This window comes from Chiloscyllium plagiosum, unplaced genomic scaffold (genome assembly GCF_037043375.1).
Source record: "Chiloscyllium plagiosum isolate Xiang-an unplaced genomic scaffold, Cpla_swu_hap1 HiC_scaffold_13, whole genome shotgun sequence".
Lineage (NCBI taxonomy): Eukaryota > Metazoa > Chordata > Chondrichthyes > Orectolobiformes > Hemiscylliidae > Chiloscyllium > Chiloscyllium plagiosum.
This window is the reverse complement of record NW_028270151.1, coordinates 391,810-415,034: the sequence shown is the minus strand read 5'-3', so window position 1 is coordinate 415,034 and position 23,225 is coordinate 391,810. Positions and strand designations below refer to the sequence as shown.

General features: G+C 40.9%; 1 protein-coding gene across 11 annotated transcripts in view; it reads left to right on the top strand.

Moving 5' to 3' along the window:
• mecom (MDS1 and EVI1 complex locus) overlaps positions 1–23,225 on the top strand; it is a 1,207,227-nt gene that overhangs the window by 1,147,680 nt on the left and 36,322 nt on the right. For all 11 annotated transcript variants that reach the window (XM_043702880.2, XM_043702877.2, XM_043702876.2 and 8 more), the window contains 2 exons: positions 2,138–2,307; positions 17,145–17,289. In XM_043702880.2, coding sequence (XP_043558815.1) covers positions 2,138–2,307; positions 17,145–17,289 — 315 coding nt within the window. The remainder of the gene's footprint in view (positions 1–2,137; positions 2,308–17,144; positions 17,290–23,225) is intronic.

Here is a 23,225-nt window from a genome sequence, read left to right as displayed (position 1 = left end):
TAATGAGTGGTGTTTAATTAATTTAGTCTTCAGCAAATGCACATAATCATTTGTCTGCTTCCAACTTAACTCCCTACCCCAACACTTAGGAGAAAGAACAGGAGTTTGCAACATCTTTGTGTGTGCACGTACCATTTGCTAATAGAAAATCTAGCCAAGGGCAACTTATAGTTAATGACTACAGAGATTCTTGTAACAGTAGAAAGATTCTAAAATGCTGTGCAATGCAAATTATAGGCTGCGCAATCAGGAATGAGATTTTCAATGATAAGACAGAGAAAAGTGATTTGGGACATTCCAAGCGGACTGCCTCAAGGCTGTACCGCTCTTGAATATGTGTGGCAGTTAGGAACCAGACCTACACCTTCCATGGTTTATCTAGAACTGTAAGCATGACACAGATTACATGTTTTCTAATGTTTTGTGAGACTGAAACAATTAGTACTGCATTAAATAATTTTCACAATGAAAAATCGCCATGCTTCATTATGTGACAGATGTATTTTTTGAAGTCAACAAGAGGAAGTAAGTTGAAAAATAAGGGTGATGAAGTCTGCTGGTAATCGGCCAGAAACAGCAGTTAGAATAATTATTTTATGTCTGTGTAACAGCTATGGAGAAATACAGTAAAGTCTCAAGGGACTCCAAATGACCGGAGGGTATGAAAACTGATGCCTCAAGTACCAGCTTGATAGACTAAACTGCACACACTGGCACAGAATTAAACAGTTACTCTGTTTATTGCAATCTTTCTTGGAAGATAACAGTGTTTCCTTTGGGACTGGCAATTGAACAGGCTAATCGTAGAAGAAGAAAAGATGTAATCACAGGACATAATTTTGCATGAAAAATCTTGGCCTTGTTTGTCATTCTTTAGAAGCTGCATCACATGGGATAGAGCAAGCTGAACAATTTCTAAATGTGTTATGCTACCAAAGATATTGAATCATTGAGGCCCTGCACACGCAAACGCATAGAAAAGAAGAAGCAAATGCTGTGGGCCAAGTGCCCTGATTGTGTAATTTACCTCCTGAAGACTCTGTAGTTCATTATCTCTCAGAGCCCTTCACATGCCTGTGTTATTCAGTGTTGCATCTCCATCCATCTGTCTGCTCGGGAGGCACAAATCATAGAATTCCATAGAAACCACAGTACAGGAATGCATCATACAACTCAATTTGTTTAAGTTGTTGTTAATGATCCTCCCACCATCCTATTTTATCTAAGCCTATCAACATATAAATTTAATTACCATTTGTCCAGAAAACTCTAAATTGCTTTAATATTAGAAGCCAGCTTTTTTTTCAAACGTAACATTGACCTGAACTATCTCGCAGCTCCCATTAACATCAGGTGAAAATACAAGAGATCCAGAGGATCCAACATTTCATTATGACCAATATTCATTTGGAGGGAAGTGAGGAAACTAGTTTTTGTTTCATTCCCTGTCCTATACTCTGGAAAAAAATGTTCAAAAAAATCATCCATCAATTACTACATCCTGAGGCCTAAAGAATATTGGTTAAAAACAAACAACCTGACCATACCATTCCTTTGCATGTGTAGATATTATAATTGATTGTGGTATGCAGCAGGCAAAGAGCAGTAACCAGGATTGTAACATTTGTTGAGTGCACTATGTTAGTGTATATGGATTGCAGAGTATTCCAGCCACATTTCTCTGAATGAACTGAACAATAAAAGCTGCTCTCTGAAGAGTGCCCAGTTTACTCCTCTCTCCTGGTCTCCAAAAGGCAGTCAGTGAGCTCTTTATAACTTTTAAGATGCCATTGAAATAACACGCTTTGAACAGTACAAAAGATGATGACTGATTTGAAATAAACTTAATAGAAGTTTTCCAATAGTTTTAAATTTCTTTGAAATTAGCTCTTCTTGCTTTAAGCCCTATAATATTTTAAGACTATCTTCTAGGACTCCACCTAAATATAATTTAACCACATTAAACTTCCAAATTAGTTTGTTTCTAGACATTATAGTGTACAAGATCTCAATTGCTGACTTAATTGCTTCTATGCAAAATATTTTGCATACATTTTATCATTCAAAACAGAAAGTTACACCATGAACAATTCTTCATTTTAAGAAATGTTACTCATCCAGCATTTTTTTTTAAAAGGTGTAAATACTGTGACCGTTCATTCAGTATCTCTTCCAATCTACAACGGCATGTTCGCAACATTCACAACAAGGAGAAACCATTCAAGTGTCACCTGTGTGATAGGTGCTTTGGTCAACAGACCAATCTGGACAGACATCTGAAAAAACATGAAAATGGAAACATGTCAGGTATGCAACCAGAACTGAGATTTGAATTTTGGCACTGAGATTTGGCTTTGAACTTTTGAATTGTAATATTTCTATGAAGTTTTGTTTTGAAAAAGGAAGCAGTTTCCCAGATTAAAATATGGATTTCACCTGTGCAGTGAGATCCCAGTCAGAGACTGATCACTTCCCACAAAGGAAGACAAAATAAGAGTGTGAGTTATCTCAGCATGTTGACTATGTGACACTGGACACTGAAAGCAGATCACCTTATTACTCTTTTTATTCAGGATATGGTGCAAGGATGTGAGGCAAACCGTGAAATAATTACAATTTTAATTGAACCTAATGTACAGAAAAAAATGTCAAAGCCTTCACTGAAGAATAATTGGGAAAAGACAGTAATGAGCAAAAAAAGTAAATATTTTTGGAATTTAAGAAGAGGGAGATAGCAAGGCAGAGGGGATTAATAAAGGAATTTGACAGGGTGGGTGTGAAACAAGTCTATAACGAGTTTTAAATGTGGAGATAAAAAATCTTAAACTTGAGGTGTTAGGAACCAGGAACCTAAGTGGGTCAACAAAGATGGGGGATATCAGTGAGCTGCAGCTGCATAGGGCCTGAACAGTAGAATTCTGAATAAACTGAAGTTAATGGATGGTGACAGATCGGAAGGCAGCTGGTTTAGTTTGGAAGTGATCATTTTAGAGGTGACAAGGGGATTAATGAGTGTTGGAGTTATAAATTACTTTCTGAAAATCAAGTGGTCCATGACTGTCTAGCAATAATGTAAGAATCAAATTGGGCCATTTAGCCCCTCAAATCTATTCTGCTATTCAGTGATACCCTGACTGATCTGCAGCTGTACCTTTGTCCCTTATCCTTTAATGTATTTTAATTAACTGTAAACTCAGATTTTGAATTTAAGAATTGATCCAGCATCAGGTTTTCTTTATGAAAAGAGTTCCAAACTTTCATCTTTTGCATTTAAAAATGTTTCCTAGTTACATTGTTTAAAGATCTGTCTCTAAGGTTGAGACATTGCCCTCTAGTCTGATACTTCCCAAACAGCAGAAGTGGTTTCTCTCTACATACCCCAGCTGTTTCCTTGAACATCTTGAAAGTTTCAATCAAAATCCCTGGGAATATTAGCGACTTTGCCACGACTCCTCATAATTTAACTTTGGAGTTCAGGTATCATTCTGGTATTCTCTTTCAGGCACATACCACTGCAGTTATATCCTCCTTTTAATGTATGGTTTCCAGACTTGAACACAATCTCTCAGTGGGATATAACCAGGGCTTTATGTAGCTGAAAGATGATTATTAATCTCTTGTATTAGATTAGATTACATTACATTACAGTGTGGAAACAGGCCCTTCGGCCCAACAAGTCCACACCAACCCGCCGAAGCGAAACCCACCCATACCCCTAACCTAACACTATGGGCAATTTAGTATGGCCAATTCACCTGGCCCTGCACATCTTTGGACTGTGGAAGGAAACCGGAGCACCCGGAGGAAACCCACGCAGACACGGGGAGAACGTGCAAACTCCACACAGTCAGTCGCCTGAGGCGGGAATTGAACCCGGGTCTCTGACGCTGTGAGGCAGCAGCGCTAACCACTGTGCCACCGTGCCGCCCACTATGCCACCGTGCCGCCCACAAACTTCTCAACTTCTCAATATAAATGTCAATATTTTGTTGGTCTTTCAGATAATTTTATGGTTCCATAGAATCAGAGAGATCAACAGAACAGAAAATGACCCTTCGGCCCATCAAGTCTGTGCCAGTCAAAAACAACCACCTACTTATTCTGATTCCATTTTCCAACACTCGGCTTATGACATAGATCATAGAACATAGAACAGTATAGCACAGCACAGGCCCTTTGGCCCTTGATGTGCCGACCATTCGTCCTACTCTAAGATCAAACGAACCTATATACCCTACATTTTACTGTCATCCATGTGCCTATCCAAGAGACACTTAAATATCTCTAATGTATCTGACTCTACTACCACTGCTGGTAGTGCGTTCCACACACCCACCATACTCTGTGTCAAGAACCTATCTCTGACATTGTATGCTTTAGCATTACAAGTGCACATCTAAATACTTCTTCACTATTATGAGTGTCTCCGTCTCTACCACCCTTACAGGCAATGAGTTCCAGACTCTCATCATGGATCAAATGTTCTTTCTCATATCTTCATATAAACCCTTTACCTTAAATCCCTCCACCGAGGGGAAGAATGTTTCTTCCTTGTCTGAGATCTGAGGAAGGATCAATTGCCCCGAAATGTTAATTCTGATTTCTCTCCACAGATGCTGCCAGATCTATGGAGCTTTTCCAGCAAATTTTGCTTTTGTTCCTTCCTGTCTACCATATATATACCCCTCACAATTTTAAATTTCTCAATCATGACCTCTTTCAATCTCCTCTACTCTAAGGTAAACAACACCAGTCTGTCCAACTTTTCTTCATAAGTGAAACACTCCATCCCAGGTAACATCCTAGCAGATCTCCTCTGCACACTCTCCAGTGCAATTGTATCATTCCTGGAATGAGGATTCCCGAGCTGTGACCTGATCAATATATTGTACAGTTCCAGCATAACCTCTAAAAGAAACCCCAACAGCAAAAGATACACAGAGGAGCACATTGGGAGGCAGATTTTGGAAAGGTGGAGAAGTAATAGAGTAGTTGTCATGAGTGGTGTTAACTTCCCTAATAATGATTGGAACCTCCTTAGTTCAAATTGTTTGTTGGAGCAGCTTTTGTCAGGTGTGTCTAGGAAGGATTCTTGACTCAATATGTAGATAGGCCGACGAGAGGGGAGGCCAGACTGGATATGGTACTTGGCAATGAACCAGACCAAGTGTTAGATCTTTTGGTGGGAGAGCATTCCGGTGATAGTGATTATAGCTCCCTGACCTTTACTGCAGCCATAGCGAGGGATAGGACCAGAAGGTATGAGCAACTATTTAATTGGGAGAAGAGGGAATTACAGTGCTATTAGGCAGGAACTGGATGTCTAAATTGAGAACAGATGTTCTCAGGGAAATGCATGACAGAAATGTGGAGATTGTTTAGGAGGCACCTGCTGATAGTGCTAGACAGGTTTGTCCCACTGAGGCAGGGAAGGGATGGCAGGTTGAAAGAATCTTGGGTGACAAGGGATGTGGAATATCTAGTCAAGAGGAAGAAGGGAGCGTACTTAAGGTTGAGGAGGCAAGGATCAGACAGGGCTCTAGAGGTTTACAAGATATTGTTCCCACCTCTACCACTTCTCCTGGCAACGCGTTCCAGGCACCCACCACCCTCTACGTGATGAACTTACCCTGTATATCTCCCCTAAACCTTTCCCCTTTCACCTTAAACTTGTGACCCTAGAAGTTGAGTCCTCCACTCTGGGAAAAAGTTTCTTGCTATCCATCCTGTCTACACGTTTCATGATTTTGTAGGCCTCAGTCAGGTCCCTCCTCAACTGCCTTCTTTCCAATTAACATAATCCTAATCTACTCAACCTCTCCTCATAGCTAGCACCCTCCATACCAGGCAACATCCTGGTGAACCTCCTCTGCACCCTCTCCAAAGCATCCATATCCTTTTGGTAATGTGACGACCAGAACTGTACACAGTTTTCTAAATGTGGCCGAACCAAAGTCTGATACAACCATAACATAACCTGCCACCTCTTATACTCAATCCCCCGTCCAATGAAGGAAAGCATGCTGTATGTCTTCTTGACCACTCTACTAACCTGCGTGGCCACCTTCAGGGAACAATGGACCTGAACACCCAGATCTCTCTGTACATCAATTTTCCCCAGGACATTTCCATTTATGTATACTCTGCTCTTGAATTGCATCTTCCAAAATGCATCACCTTGCATTTGTCCGAATTGAACTCCATCTGCCATTTCTCTGCCCAACTTCCAATCTATCTATATTCTGCTGCATTCTTTGACAGTCCCCTTCACTATCTACTACTCCACCAACCTTAGTGTCATCTGCAAACTTGCTAATGGGGCAATATCACAAACAAAAAGGGACCCCTGTGGGACACCACTGGTCACAGGTCTCCAATTTGGAGAAGCTCCCTTCCACTATGACTCTCTGTCTCCTGTTGCCCAACCTGTTCTCTATCCATCTAGCTGAAAAACTCTGGACCCCATACAACTTCACCTCCTTCAGCTGCCTACCACAGGGAACTTTATCAAATGCCTTACTAAACTCCATGTATATGACATCTACATCCCTTCCCTCATCAATCAACTTTGTCACCTCTTCAAAGAATTCTATTAGGTTTGTAAGACATGACCTTCCCTGCACAAAACCATGCTGCCTATCATAGATAAGCTCACTTTCTTCCAAATGGGTATATATCTTACCCCTTAATATCTTCTCCAGTAGCTTCCCTGCCACTGATGTCAGGCTCACAGGTCTGTAATTACCTGGATTATTCTCGCTACCCTTCTTAAACAAGGGGACAACATTAGCAAGTGTTCAGTCCTTTGGCGTCTCCCCTGTTTTCAAGGATGCTACAAAGATATCTGTTAAAGCCCCAGCTATTTCCTCTGTCATTCTCTCAATAATCTGGGATAGATCCCATCCGGACCTGGGAATTTGTTCAACTTAATGCCTTTTAGAATACACAACACTTCCTTCCTCCTTATGCCGACTTGATCTAGACTAATCAAAGATCTATCCCTAACCTCAACATCCACCATGCCCCTCTCTTTGGTGAATACTGATGCGAAGTACTCATTAAGAATCTCACCCATTTTCTCTGACTCCATGCATATCTTTCCTCCTTTGTCTTTTAGTGGGCCAACCCTTTCCCTAGTTACCATCTTGCTCCTTATATATGAATAAAAGGCTTTGCGACTTTTCCTTAACCCTGCTCGCTAATGATATTTCATGACTCCTCGTTCCAGATTGGTCCTATATTCCTGATATTCTTCCAAATCTTCATCTGTCTTCATTCGCTGAGACTTTATGTAGCATCCTTTTACCTCTTAGCATGTTTCACAATTTCACCTGTCATCCATAGTTCCCTAATCTTGCAATTTTTCCCCTCATTTTCACAGGAACATATCTCTCCTGAACTCTAACCAACTTCTCTTCAAAAGCCTCCCACATATCGAATGTGGATTTCCCTTCATACAGCTGCACCCAACCTAGATTCCCCAGCTCCTGCTGAATTTTGCGAGAGTTGGCCTTCCCCCAATTTTGCACTATTCCTTCAGAACTACTCTTGTCTTTGGAATTGTGATCACTATTCCCAATGGAATTTCCTACTGAAACTTCAACCACCTGGCCGAACTCCTCTCCCAACATCAGGTCCAGTATGGCCCCTTCCTGAGTTGAGCTATTTCTGTACTGTTGTAGAAGATATTCCTAGATGCTCCTTCCAAATTCTGCTCCAACCAGACCTTGTTCACTAAGTCAATCCCAGTCAATGTTGGGAAAATTAAAATCTCCTATCACCACCATCCTGTTGCTCCTACGTTTTTTCATAATCTGTTTACATATTTGTACCTCTGTCTCATGTTCTCTATTGGGAGGCCTGTAGTACAGCCTCAACATTGTTACCACACCCTTCCTATTTCTGAGCTCTGCCCATATTGCCTCACTGCTCGAGGCGTCCATAGTGCCCTCCTTCAGCACAGCTATGATATCGTCTCTGACCAGTAATGCAACTCCTCCGCCCCTTTAACCTCCCAATCCATCCCGCCTGAAGTATCTATATTCTGGGATATTTAGTTGCCAATCATGCCCTTCTCTCAAGTCTCAGTAATAGCAATAACACATATTCCCAGGTATTAATCCAAGCCCTAAGTTCACCTGCCTTACCTGCTATACTTGTTGCATTAAAACAAATGCACCTCAGACCACCAGTCCCTCTGTGTTCACCCTCAACTTCCTGCTTACTCTTCCCCTTAGTCATGCTCTCTTCATTATCTAGTTCCTCACAGGCTTTAGTTAGTACCTCCTTCCTGGGGAAAAGTGAGGACTGCAGATGCTGGAAACCAGAGTTTAGATCAGAGTGGTGCTGGAAAAGCACAGCAGGTCAGGCAGCATCTGAGGAGCAGGAAAATCGACGTTTTGGGCAAAAGCCCTTCATCAGGAATAGAGGCAGGAAGCCTCTTGGGTGGAGAGATAAATGAGGGGGGGTGGGGTTGGGGCTGGGGAGAAGGTAGCAATGAGTATAATAGGTGAATGGGGGTGGGGATGGAGGTGATAGGTCAGAGAGGAGGGTGGAGCGAATATGTGGGAAGGGAGATTGGCAGGTAGGACAGGTCATGGGGACAGTGCTGAGCTGGAAGGTTGGAACTGAGGTAAGGGGGGGGGGGGGGAGGAGAAATGAGGAAACTGGTGAAGTCCACATTGATGCCCTGGGGTTGAAGTGTTCTGAGGCGGAAGATGAGGCGTTCTTTCCTTTGCGGTTCTGAGAGAGTGCGGTCCTCAGCTGAGGCAGGGCTGACTGTAGAGAGGTTAGGTGCCGGTACATTGCTGCGAGTGTGGAGCGGAGGATCCGGAAGGAGAACTGTGCTACCTCCTTCCTCCCACCTTCCTGTCCACTAACCTCCTCATTTGGTTCCCATCCCCCTGCCACATTAGTTTAAACCCTGCATAACAGCGTTAGCAGAAGCACACCCAAGGACATTGGGTCTAGTCCAGCCAGGTGTAGACCGTCCAATTTATAATAGTCCCACCTCCCCCAGAACCGGTCCCAATGTCCCAGAAATCTGAACCCATCCCTCCTGCATCATTTCTCAAGCCACTCATTCATCCTGCCTATTCTTTTTTTTCAATTCTGACTAGTACGTGGCACTGGTAGCAATCCTGAGGTTACTACCTCTGAGGTCCTACTTTTTAATTTGGTTCCTAACTCCCTAAATTCTTCATGTAGGACCTCATCCCATCTTTCATTGGTGCCTACATGCAACATGACAACTGGCTGTTGCCCTCCCCCTGAAGAATTTTCTGCAGCCAATCCGAGTCATCCCTGACCGATACAACTGGGAGGCAACATACCATTTGAGAGTCTTGTTTTTGACCACAGAACCATCTATCTACTCCCCTTACAATTGAATCCCCTCTTACTATAGCCCTTCCACTCTTTTTTCCTGCCTTTCTGTACAGCAGAGCCAGGCACAGTGCCATGAATCAGGCTACTGCTGCCCTCCCCTGGTGAGCCATATCCCCCAACAGTATCCAAAACGGTATACCTGTTTTGGAGGGAGATGACTGCAGGGGACACCAGCACTGCCTTCCTGGTTTTTCTCTGCCTTTTGGTCACTCATTCCCTTTCTCCCTCAGCAATCCTAATCTGAGGTGTGACCAATTCACTAAATGTGGTATCCACGACCCCCTCAGCATCGCGGATGCTCCAAAGTGAATCCATTTGCAGCTCCTGAGCCGTCATGTGGTCTAACAAGAGCTGCAGCTGGGCACACTTCCTGCTCCTCTTGCTCCCACATTGAGCAAGAGGAGCATAACACAGGTCTGAGATCTCCTGCCATTTTTAATCTTAAGCTCTACCTAAATTGAGACTCAAGTTACTTAGTTCACAATAGATAGAGTGAATAGTCAGAAACTTTTTTCCCAGGGCTGAAATGGCTATCACAAGGGGGCAGAATTTTCAGGTGATTGGAGGAAGATTTCAGGGGGATGTCAGAGGTAGGTTCTATACGCGGAGAGTAGTGTGTGCATAGGGACAGATACATAGGGACATTTAAGTGACTCTTGGGTAGGCACATGGATGATAATAAATTGAAGGGTACGTAGGTTAGTTTGATCTCCGAGTAGGATCAAAGGTCGGCACAACATTGAAGGCCAAAGATCCTGGACTGTGCTGTACTATTCTATGTTTGTTCCATGTAACTGCGGATGCTGTAAATCATAAAAAAAAAGAAATTACTGGAAAAACTCAGCAAGTCTGGCAGCATCTGTGGAGAGAAATCAGAGTTAACATTTCGGGTCAAGTGACCTAAGGAAGGGTGCTGAGGAAGAATCATTTGCCTCAAAACATTAACTCTCATTTATCTCCATAGACGCTGCCTGATCTGCTGAGTTTTTCCAGCAATTTCTGCTTTCCTTCCAGCATAATCTCCCTGCTCTTAAAATCTATGCCTTAGATAATAAAGGCAAATATCCCATATTCCTTCTTAAACACTTTATCCATTTGTTCTGTTATCTTGAGGGACTGGTGGACATGCATACCAAGAACCTTCAGATTTTCAGTGCTTTCCAGCATCATGTCTTGTTTGTCTTGTCCAAGTGCATCACCTCCTGCTTATCTGGTTTGAATTCCATCTGTGTCTGCCTGTCTATGTTTCTAACTTTTCACCTGTTATACCTTCATTCCGCAATTTTTAGATCCTAAGTGGGTGACTTTAAATTTGCCAACCTTGAAATCCATTTGCTGCAATGTTTTTCATTTCGTTAACCTCCTAATATCTTTTTGTAATTTTATCTTTCCATTTGCACTTCTTATAATGTTATCTATCTTTGTGTCATCAGCAAATTGAATACCTGGCTTTCTATGCTATCGTTAAAAATATGAATTATTAAAGCCCCAACACAGATGGATAGCAGTAAGTTGAGGGGTGCATAGGTTCAGTTACTATATTTTACATTAGGATTGAACCTCAGCACAACATCGTGGGCCAAAGGGTCTTTTCTGTGCTGTACTTTTAAAAACAAAACCAAAAAAAATCCTTATGGGATGTCACTAATCACAATCTGCCAATGACAGCACTAATCCATTCCCTTCTCTCTACCTCACACTACTCAGCTAGTTTTCTAACAAGATAACTATTGCTTTAAGAACCTCGATTTTAGCTCATGATCTTTTGTGACTGACTTTATCAAGTGCATCTGTAAATTCACATAAAAAACACCCATAGACATTTCTTATCGAAGTATACTACTTTAGCCATGTCTTCAAAACATTTGTTCAGGTTTGTCAGGCATGCTTTTTTACTACAAATTCCATGTCGACTATCAAAATGACTGAAAATCTACAACGTATTCAATCATTATAACCCTAATACAGTGTAGCAATTTTCTAACAACAAATGTTCAACCAATTGGTGAATAATATTCAGGTTGCCCTTCATTTTTTCGCTTAAATTGTGAATAACAAGCAGGCTTTTTTTCAATCGAAGGGAATGGTTCTCAAATGGAAAGAATTTTGGAAGATTACCATTAATCTTTCAAAAAAACTACTATTGAATTAGGCACCCACCAAAGTTAATATACTAATGATAAAAATAATGAACAAAATGGTGGCACTGAAGTAAGATAATTCCCCAAGACCAGATGGTTTCCATTCCAGGAGTTTAACATTGAGAACATTACAATTGCCCTAATAAACTTCTATGACAGTTTATTTGGGCAATTGTAATGTTCTCAATATTAAACTCCTGGAATGGAAATCATCTAGTCTTAGGGAATTACCATGCTTCAGTGCCACTATTTTCTTCATTATTTTTATCCTTGGTGTACTAACTTTTGTGGACAAAGTTAAAAATCACACAACATCAGGTTATAGTCCAACCGATTTATTTGGAAGCACTAGTTTTCGGAGCACTGGTCCTTCATCCGGTGATTGTGGAGAATAAGATTGTAAAACACAGAATTTACAGCAAAAGTTTACAGTGTGATGAAACTGAAATTATATATTGAAAAAGACTTGGATTGTTTGTTAAGTCTCTCATCTTCTAGAATGACCATGTTGCTTTCAGTTCTTTCATATGTAAATCACAAAACTTCTTTTAAAAGTTACATTCTCATGTGCACTTTAACAATTGGTGTCATGTCGACCCAGATAAGGTATTGAAGGTGTGAACATCCATGTGTGAGACTGTCTGTGCCACAATGGTCAGACTGATTCTAATCTGAAAACAGATTTACAAAATCTTACCTGGATTCATGCAGTTTTTGAACAAAGTAAAATGTAATTTTGCAAGTACAAATTCACCCCACAAACTGATATGTGAGCTGAAACCAACATGGTAATTCTAAAAGATGAGAGACTTAACAAACAATCCGGACCTTTTTCAATCTTCAATTTCAGTTACATCACACTGTAAACTTTTGCTGTAAATTCTGTATCTTACAATTGTGTACTCCACAACCACCTGATGAAGGAGCAGTGCTCTGAAAGCTAGTGCTTCCAAATACACCTGTTGGACTATCACCTGGTGCTGTGTGATTTTTAACTTTGTACACCCCGGTCCAACACCAGCATCTCCAAATAATAACTTTGATGGGACCCTGATTCAATAGTAGTTTTTTTTTGCATTATCTGTCATACTAACTACTTCCTCAAAAGTGAATATCGACACAATATAATCATTCAGCACACCCATCACCTCCTTAGAACATAGAACATAGAACATAGAACATTACAGCGCAGTACAGGCCCTTGGGCCCTCGATGTTGCGCCGATCCAAGCCCACCTAAACTACACTAACCCACTATCCTCCATATACCTATCCAATGCCCTCTTAAATGCCCATAAAGAGGGAGAGTCCACCACTGTTACTGGCAGGGCATTCCATGAACGAATTTTAATGATTATATGATTATCAGTTTTGAATAGATCCACATTTCTCTCTTCACCTTGAGTGAGTTCTCTTCCATTTGAACACAATTTGGAGCAAGCATTGAGTGTGGCAAGAATACTGAATGTACTCTGGATAGGGTATCTCAATGTCTATTGTCAAGAGTGGTTCAGCTACTGGTCAAGTTGGCTGAGTCCAAAAGGATACAGCTGTAAGATTGGCCCTGTAGCAGGTAGGAAGGGAACCAGCAAGAGGGAAAGAAGTACTTAGCCTCACTTCTCAAATCTGCCTCAGTATATACAAAATCTGCATTTTGTATATGACTGTATTGAATGAATGATCAAGGCAGAGCCTTTGTGAAGGTCAAGTCACATCTTCACCGTAAGGATGTTTTGCAAAATGTTATGACCATGCTGAATGTGATAGATTTCAGATGGATCTAGCAATTCAAAGCTAGTTATGAGGTGGTATGGGACATCAGCAGTAGCAGACTTGTAATTAACCACAAACTGGAACCTCAAGCCTGGCATAGTCCCATTGTACTGTTGTTATCAAGCTAGGGGGTCCACTCTAGTTTAATAGAGAGGGCAGGCAGGCATGCCAGGAGCAGCACCACGCATACCTAAAAATGAAGTCAAGATTAGAGTGGTGCTGGAAAAGCACAGCAGGCCGGGCAGCATCCAAGGAGCAGGAAAATCAATGTTTTGAGCAGGAGCCGTTCATCAGGATGAAACGTCGATTTTCCTGCTCCTCAGATGCTGCCTGACCTGCTGTGCTTTTCCAGCATCACTCTAATCTTGACTCTGATCTCTCACCATACCTAAAAATGAAATCCACCTGGTGAAGCTACAAAACAGGACTACTTAAATGCCAAAAAGCATAAATAGCAAATAATAAACAAAGCTACGTGATCCCACAACCAATGGATCAGATCCAAACTCTGCAGTCCTGCCATAGACATCCTTCCTCCTCAATAATGGGGGAGCCTGACACATAGGTGCAGAATGCAAGGCTGAAGATTTGCAAGCATTTTCAGTGGCATGATGGTTCAATGGTTAGCACTGCTGCCTCATAGCACCTGGGGCCTCGGTTTGATTTCTGTATGGAGTTTGCATATTCTCCCCATGTCTGTGTGGGTTTCTGCTGGGTGCTCTGGTTTCCTCCCACAGTCCAAAGATCTACAGGTTAGGGTGGATTGCCCATAGTGTCCAGGGATGTGCAAGCTAGGTGGGTTAGTCATGGGAAATGCAGAGTTAGAAGGATACCGTAGGGTGTGGTTCAAGGTTCAATGCTTTTTTGAGGATCACTGAGCTAAATGGCCAACTACCACACTGTAGGGTTTCTATGAAGTAATTGTAAAATGTTCCTGTGTTGGTTTTGATATCCCTTGCCAGTTTCTTCTTGTCTCCCATTTTTGTATCTCCTGCCATCACCCTTTGCTATTCTTCGTATATTTCCCATTTACCGGAATCTGTGCTTTTTGATTAAAGTTGTTTGCTTTTTCTTTAGTTTTATGTTTCTTCCTACTTTTTTTTAATTGGCAAGCAAGACTCTTGCCTTTCAGGGAATAAACTAAAACTGTCTCACATTACATTTTGAATGCCTCCCACTTAACTTCTGTCATTTTACACATTAATGGATTTTCCCAGTTCACATGGACAGTCTTTACCTTATGTTATCCCATTAAACTCAGCCTCACCGAGAATCTTAGTTATTGTTTCACGTTTCTCTTTTTCAATCACAATTTTGAATGTAATCATGTTATAATCATGGATTATTTAAATTCTGTCTGTGAACTAAATCTGATTCATTATACTTTGCCACATCTAATACTGTGTCTGCCCCTTTGTTGGTCCTAGAAAATATTGCTGCAGAAAGCTAATCCCTGGCGTATTCAAGAAGTTTACTGCCTTTCTGATATATACAAGTCTGTTAATTCTAATCTATTTGAAAGTTAACTTCTTGCATTTAAAACCACTTTTGCCTTTGCCACATTTTTAAATCTCTGTATTTGTACAGTCTGACACAACACAATACTAGCAAGGTCCTAAGTACAACTCCCAGAACAAGCTTGAATGCTTTTTGATTTCTTAAATCTAGCCATAAAGTCTCCAACGTCTACCTACTTACTGTTATATCCTGTCTAATAATTGAAGTGATTTGAAGGTTAATCATTTAGAGTAGAACTCTCTTTACCACTTTCCTCATCCTTCATATTGTTATTACTGTCTCTCAGCCTACCACCACTCATGTCGGTGTGGAGGAAGGAGAGTATGGGCAGATCTTATGGGGGACTGTGGGGCAAACTTTTCATAGGGGACAGGGAGCATTCCTTCTGATTCTTCACATGGAATTTGACACTTTCCATGGAGAGACTCTTTAATATCCCGACAGGGTCAATTATGCTTTCACCTGCTGATAAAAATGTCCCCATTCAGTCTTGATTTTTTTTTACAGGCTCGAGTTAATCTGAAGAGTCTCCTTAGCAGCAGTTAAAGACCATGAGGGATTCCTAGGGCAGTTGGTAATACGTGGTCAAAATGGGGCAGTAAATTTAGACACTCTGTTTTGAAGGCTTCAGTGCCCTTTTCTTTCCTGTTGGGCTGGATTAACATACCCTCCCCCTAATTAATTCTAAGTTCCTATAATGAAGTCTCTGCAACACTGAAATCCAGTTGCATAGCTCAACATGGCTGCCAAGGTCTCCTGCTATTTACCTGAAAAGTTTTTAACGACGGCACACTGTAATTGTCATTCGGTCAGTGCTGCCCATGTCCATTATATGTCTGTATTTGTCAAGTCAAAACATTATTTAACTCAAGCAACAGCCAACATAATCATTCTTCTATTTCTAATTGAACATAGATGTTCTACAAGAAATAGGATGATCATAACAACTTATTTTGGCACAACAGGTCCTGTAACCAGTGTATTACACTGACATGGTATAACTGGACCCTAGCCAGTATAAAATGTCATTTTAGTCCAGTGAAAATAGGTGTTGGACAAGAATACTATCAGCTGGTCTTTTCTGGCCAGACATTTCTTAACAGTGCTAAACAGGGGAAATGCTTGTCAGTGAAACAGTATCAATGATGAAAGCCCAAATACAAAAGGAAGAGAGAAATATACTGGATTCTCACAGCATTGTGGTTAATGCTGAACAAATCCTAAAGGGACTATTGTTACCAAATCAAAGGCATGTTCCATACTTGGAGCAGACAAGAACAGCCCTCTTCCAAACATCTGCTTCGAGACTCCAAGCCAGTGTACAACGTTTTTGTTTCTGTTCATTCTTTTGATTTTAACTTTGCTTATGAACTTCATGTGCAATTTGTGGCAATTCATGGCATCGGTGAATGAATCACTTTGTACATCAGCTTGCAGGGTCAAATTCCTCTTCCCAAATACAACAAAAGAGTCCCTGTTTTTCTTTGCAATTAATAGCCAGCAAGTGAAATTGCTGCCCCCCAAATCCATTAGTGTTTCCACACTTCATAATCACACACCAAATGTTAGTCAAGCTCTTAAACTGTTCATGATAAATGTGTTAATGCCTCCTTCCAGAAGTAGCTGCAAGGTCAATTTTGGATGAATAGTTTTAAACTTTGAATTAATATCTCACTGCATAATTCCAGTACCTACATATTTCAACATCACCAGTTCTGTGTGATCTTCTTCTTGCGCTGCATACAACAGCATTGGGGATGGTTTGGGGATGAGTATCCTTTGACCGTCTGCTGTTCCACCAGTGTCACATCAGTGGCTCTGATGAAGAGTCATCCAGACTCGAAATGTTAGCTTGCTCTCTCTCTCTCCGCAGATGCTGTCTAAACCACTCCAATCTCCAGTATTTGTTGTTTTCACATAAGTGGAATGTTTAGCTACCTCCTATCTCCTTTGCACATGAAAGTTACATTTCTACCAAGCACCCGACAAGTTATGATCAAGCAACAGGTGAAGCCTGAAGGAAATTGCTCAGATTCCTCACATTGTGAAGTTGCACAGATAAGCATTGATGATGGGAGATTCTTTTCAAGTCGAAATCTTTACTTGATGGAGCTGTTTGATCATTTCAATGGGATGGGAAACCTGTTAACCTATGCTTTTGCTGAGAAATTCTGTAATTTTAACTTTTCAACTTTTCCCAAAGTAACCACTGGACTAAAACAATTCTGTATATTTTTTAAAAATTGATCATACAGTTTCCCTCTCTTTTAAGTGACAGCATCCCTGTTAAAAACTTAAAAATTTCAATGTTGTCAATTTTCAACAGGTACTGCGACATCGTCACCTCATTCCGAAATAGATAGCAGCAGTGCCATTTTGGATGACAAGGAAGATTCCTACTTTACAGAAATCCGGAATTTCATTGGAAACAGCAACTACACTGAACATTCCCCAGAGCGCTTGGAGGAGAGGTGAGGAACAGGTCTTGGTGACAAAGCATTTGTTGGTTTCCACATTGGAACCATTCTTTTTGCCTTACTCAAAATACAGATTTATTAATTTTTGTTATATTGTTTTCACCATCTTCGTCATTCAGGGTATCAGTATCAAAATGTAATAGCATATAAATGTGTTAATCATTATTAAGTACTCCAGAAACATGATACCTGCGATTGTAACTGGTATCAGCTCCTATTTATGGGATCTGAGGATGGAACAGATATAGTACTGAAGATATTGTGGTTTAAGTTCAAAATACAGATCCATCAAGGGCTGGGCCTGGAGATAATGATCAAGAAGAAGATCAGTCCATCATGGTTCTAAAGCAGGGAAATGTTTTTGGAGCTCACAAAGATGATAAACAAGGAAAAGATAAAACATAAACCACTGTAAAAAAAAACACATACATGTGAAGAAAAGAAAACTTTGTGTTCATACTCTGTAGGTTGCCTTAAACTTGTCAAAGCTAAAGAATTTTGTTCATTTGTGCAGCAATTGCTTCAGTACTTATTCACTCAATACACTATTAACCCATCATAATCAAAGAGTGATTTTAATAAATCTGTGGGCTGGTCTCATTTTACAGATGTAACAATCTATCTACTGAGTTACAGCATTGAGAACAGCACTGAAAAGGGATACTCCATTTTTAAACATTTACACCTGTAGCTCATTACAAACATTAAAATCAAAGGATAATTCTGGCATCATTGTATCAACAAAAAATTGTTATTTTAATATATTGCTTGTAATTGAATCATGTATTCTTATCCACTCAGCTATAATATATCTTCATGTGTCATTAAGTCGGTAAATTTAGCTCTTTTTCCTTTCCTGTAATCAAATTTATAAGTGATAAGTGAATACATCCAAGCTATATTCGAGGATTAGGAGAAAGTGAAGATGCAGATGCTGGAGATCAGAGTCGGGAGTATGTCGCTGGAAAAACATAGCAGGTCAGGCAGCAGCCGTGGAGCAGGAGAATTGACGTTTGGGCATAAGCCCAATGTCAGAAATGATGCTTGCTGGTCAGTGCTTATATTAGAGGATAAGTCTGGCAGTTCACAAGGTTACAATTTTTGAGGGATCAATTTAAGCAGTCTCTAGGATGTCTGGAAAAATCCTAGTGATTGTGTATTGTTCAGTTTTATACAAAACATACGATTGAGTATTATTAACAAAAGCACCTAATAAGATCACAACGAAAGTGAGTGTGTTCCAGATGCTCGCAGAGCACACAGTAGTTAAGTATCTTGGCTATACTCAGGTATATGAGGTATATGAGTCAATGAAAGTTCATGTGAAATCTCAGGTTATTCAAGTACAGTTAGTAAGGTGGGATATTCGAAGAGGTAATAATAAAACCAAAACCTTCAGATGCCGGAAGTCTGAAACAAAAAGAGAAATTGCCGGAGAAACTCAGCAGTATGGCAGCAACTGTGGAATGAAAGGAGTGTCAACCTTCTGGGTTCAGAGATTCTTCATCAGAACTGTTCTGAAGACAGCTCTTGTTGCCCCTATCTTGTCACACCTGAACCAGCCTCAAATTCCAGCCCCAGCTCCAGACCTGACTTCAATCCTGAACATGCCCCCAGCTTGGCCTAGAGACAAGATCCCTCTTCCCCAACATACTTGTTATGACCCACACACTCCTGCAAACCTGAAATAATTTATCATCTCACCCACTTGTCACCCTATTCTCTCCCCACTTGGGACCTACCCATCAAGCTTCTCGCCTCTACCTACCTGGCACCCTACTCCTTACCCAATTGGCAGATTACCCTCCTGCCATTATCATTATCACACAGTTACCTTATGTACAGGTACCATTGTAACAATTGTCAAAGTGACTGCTTCTGTTTCGGTACCTTTTTAATTTCGGAATCCGACAACTGACTGCTTTGAAAAAGAAGGTATGGTTTGCCCTCCCTTGACTGTTCTGCTCTAAAAGGGAACTTTCACAATGGAAATGCACCTCCTTATTTCTGAAGGTTTCCTGATCAAAATCTTCTGTCAGAAATGTGCAGTTCTTTTGTGGAATAAGAAAGAAAGAGTAGAGTTACAATCATTGAGAGATTGCCACTCTTCAGAAGATCTGACTTATGATGAAATATTTAAAGAAAACATTTGGTATATATTTCAGAATTACAGATCAATTTGTTCAGCATTAGAAATAAGAATAATCCTCAGAAGCATTCCATTGAAAGATGTTTCCACGCAGTGTGGAAGCTATATACCAATTGCAGGGTTAATAGATCGAACAACATAAATACTTTGAAATTGTTTAAGTTGTTAAACTAGACAGAAACATGTATCCAGTTACTATGATTTATTTGGATTTTGTAAAGTAGTTAATAAAATTATGTGTGAATTTCTGAATGAACATTTTATTGGCAGAAATAGAAGATAATTCTACATGTATGAGATCTGGGAGGTAATGACAGCTTCAGTTTGATTAAATTATATTGAGCCTCTTTTTCTTTACATGATTTATAAACAATGTAGAATGGTGTCTTTCTGATAGGAATGAGATCATTTACTTTTGCAAGCATATTTTAAAAGGAATTAGTGCTAATATCATGTCACCAGTGAGCTCTGATTGAGGATATTCATGAGATTGGGGGAGGGTGTTATTTGCACTTAGAACACCCCTCAGTAGATTGTGTATAATGGCCTGCAGGTTTTCCAGGTAATCTCCTCACTTGGAAGAAAGACCACACACCTTTGGTTAAAAATTCATTGATGGAGTGAAGAAATATTCTTAACTGGCCCCTTAAAGGCTCAATTGGCCCTGGGTGGGAGGGCTGTCCTCCACCATTCACGACCACTGATAAATGCCATGGCAAATCACCAACCTTTGCTTTCCTTTGGCCTTCCCAGTATCCCACTCCAAATCTCCCATTCTTTCATGGCTGATGAACCCTCGCATTATACATGCTGTTTGCAACCACCCTTCAAAGGACATCCACACATCTGAGAGTTCAAGTAAAAATCTTAAAATAAAAGAAGATTAAAAACATAAATTCAGGCTTTAAAATTCTGAAAGCTATTGATAATGAAGGTGGCGTGGTGGCTCAATGGTTAGCATTGCTGCTTCACAGCGCCAGAGGCCCACTTTTGATTCCACCCTCGGGTGACCATTTGTGTGGAGTTTGCACATTCTGCTTGTATTTGCATGAGAACACGCCTACCACCTTCCCAAGGGCAACTAGGGATGGTCAATAGATGCTGGCCCAATCAGCATTAGCCACATCCCACAAATAAATAAAAATAATATCAATGGAAGCATTTATTTTAAGCACAAGGCAAGAGAATGCAAATTTAACAATATATAAGTTGGTCAGTGTGTTTTCACATAGACTGATTGGTGGAATACGTTGCCATCAAAAGTAGTATGTAATTTTTTAAAAGAAGAATTAGAAACATTTCTGATGAGCAACAGGACTGATGTTCATTGAAGAAATTCTTTGGAACCAACAGGAGCAGGAATGAGCTGGCCCTGAGGTGCCCTGAGGATGTGAACAGCAGTGAATTTAATCGAACTTGTTTTTACTTTCTATCCGTTGTTCACTCAAAAATGTGAAGAAAAGCAAGATATTTCAATGAGCTTTTCTCTTGGAAAATGTATTTAGTTGTTGATGTTCAATTCACCCAGATTTATCTAGCTAGTCAATTTTAATCCTTAAGATTACCATTGACCAGTCAGCCGTATAAATTATGTGGCTACAAGAATGACTCAGAGTCTGAGAGTTTTGCAGTGAGTAACTTATTCCCCAGACCCTGTCCACCATCTACAATACACCTGTCAGCACAATGTTGGAATACGCACCATTTGCCTGGACAAATGCCACTCCAAGAAGCTGGATATCATCCAAGACAAGAAGCCCCTTTCAGTGGTACCCTATCCATGACCTTAAACATTCATTTCCTCCATCATAATACACATTGGCAGCAGTATGTAATTTATACAAAATGCGCTGTGGCAGCTCATCAAATCTCCTTCAACTGGATCTTCCAAATTTGCTGCCTCCACCACCCTGAAGAACAAGGACAACAAATGTACTGGAAAGCGAACATCTACAATTTTCCTTTCAAATCACACAACACCATTTGGTGCTATCTCATCATTAATAGGGGACTCCATCGTGAGAGGAACTGACCGGGGTTTTTGAGGCAGCAGACGGGATTTAAGGATGGTCTGTTGCTTTCCTGGTGCTAGAGTGAAAGACATCGCGGACAGAGTGCAGGAAATCCTCAAGGATGAGGGTGAAGAGCCAGAGGTGGTGGTACATGTCGGCACAAATGATGTCGGGAAGAAGAGGAGGAACATACTACAGCGAGACTTCGGAGAACTAGGAAGAAGGCTGAAAAGCAGGATGTCCAAGGTGGTTATCTCCGGTTTGCTTCCAGTTCCTCGGGCTAGTGTGGCCAGAAACAGGGAGATAATGGACTTGAACATGTGGTTGGGGAACTGGTGCAGGAAGCAAGGATTCAAGTTCTTGGATCACTGGGGTATATTTTGTGGTAAACATAAATTCTACAAGAGAGACGGCTTGCACCTTAATAGGTTAGGGACCAGTATTCTAGCAGGCAGGTTTTCTACTGCAACACCGCTACGTTTAAACTAAGGAGCGGGGGGGGGGGGAGGGGACAAGCTGGATGTTTAAAAAGGAAATTGAAAGGAAAGTTAGAACAAGAGAAGTCAAGAAAGACAACTGTATTAATGAGGCAGAAAACTCAGAAAGGCATCATGCTGTAAGGTTGAGTGAAATAAGGGTTGATGGGAAGGGTGAGAGCAGTAACAAATTAAAAATACTATACATGAATGCATGAAGCATACGACATAAGATGGATGAGCTTGAGGCTCTTTTGGAAATTGGCAGATACGATATTGTGGGGATAACTGAGACGTGGCTTCAAGTGGACAGGGCCTGGCAAATGAATATTCAAGGATACACGTGTTATTGTAAGGACAGACTGACGGGCAGAGGGGGTGGGGTGGCTTTGTTAGTAAGGGATGATATTCAGTCCCTTGCGCGGGGGTACATGGAGTCAGGAGATGTAGAGTCAGTGTGGATAGAGCTTCGAAATACCAAGGGTAAAAAGACCCTCTTGGGAGTCATCTACAGGCCCCCAAACAGTAATTTGGATGTCGGATGTAAGTTAAATCAGGAGCTGAAATTGGCCTGTCGCAAAGATGTCACTACAGTTGTTATGGGGGATTTTAACATGCAGGTAGACTGGGAAAATCAGGATGGTATTGGGCCACAAGAAAGAGACTTTGTGGAGTGCCTCAGAGATGGATTCTTAGAGCAGCTGGTGCTGGAGCCAACCAGGGAGAAGGCAATTCTGGATCTGGTATTGTGTAACGAACCAGAATTGGTCAGAGACCTCGAAGTGAAGGAGCCATTGGGAAGTAGTGACCATAATACAATAAACTTCAATCTGCAATTTGAGAGGGAGAGGGTACAGTCGGAAGTGACAGTACTTCTGTTGAATAAAGGGAACTATGGAGCTATGAGGGAGGAGCTGGCCAAAGTTCAATGGTGCAATACCTTAGCAGGGATGACCATGGAGGAACAATGGCGGATATTTCTGTGTATAATGCAGAAGTTGCAGGATCAGTTCATTCCTAAAAGGAAGAAAGATCCCAGGAGGAGGCATGGGCGGCCGTGGCTGACGAGGGAAGTAAAGAAACATATAAAGTTAAAAGAGAAAAAGTATAACATAGCTAAGATAAGTGGGAAAACTGAGGACTGGGAAGCTTTTAAAGAGCAACAGAGGATTACTAAGAAGGAAATATGCAGAGGAAAAATGAGGTACGAAGGTAAACTGGCCAAGAATATTAAGGAGGATAGTAAAAGCTTTTTTAGGTATGTGCAAGGCAAAAAATTGGTTAGGACAAAAA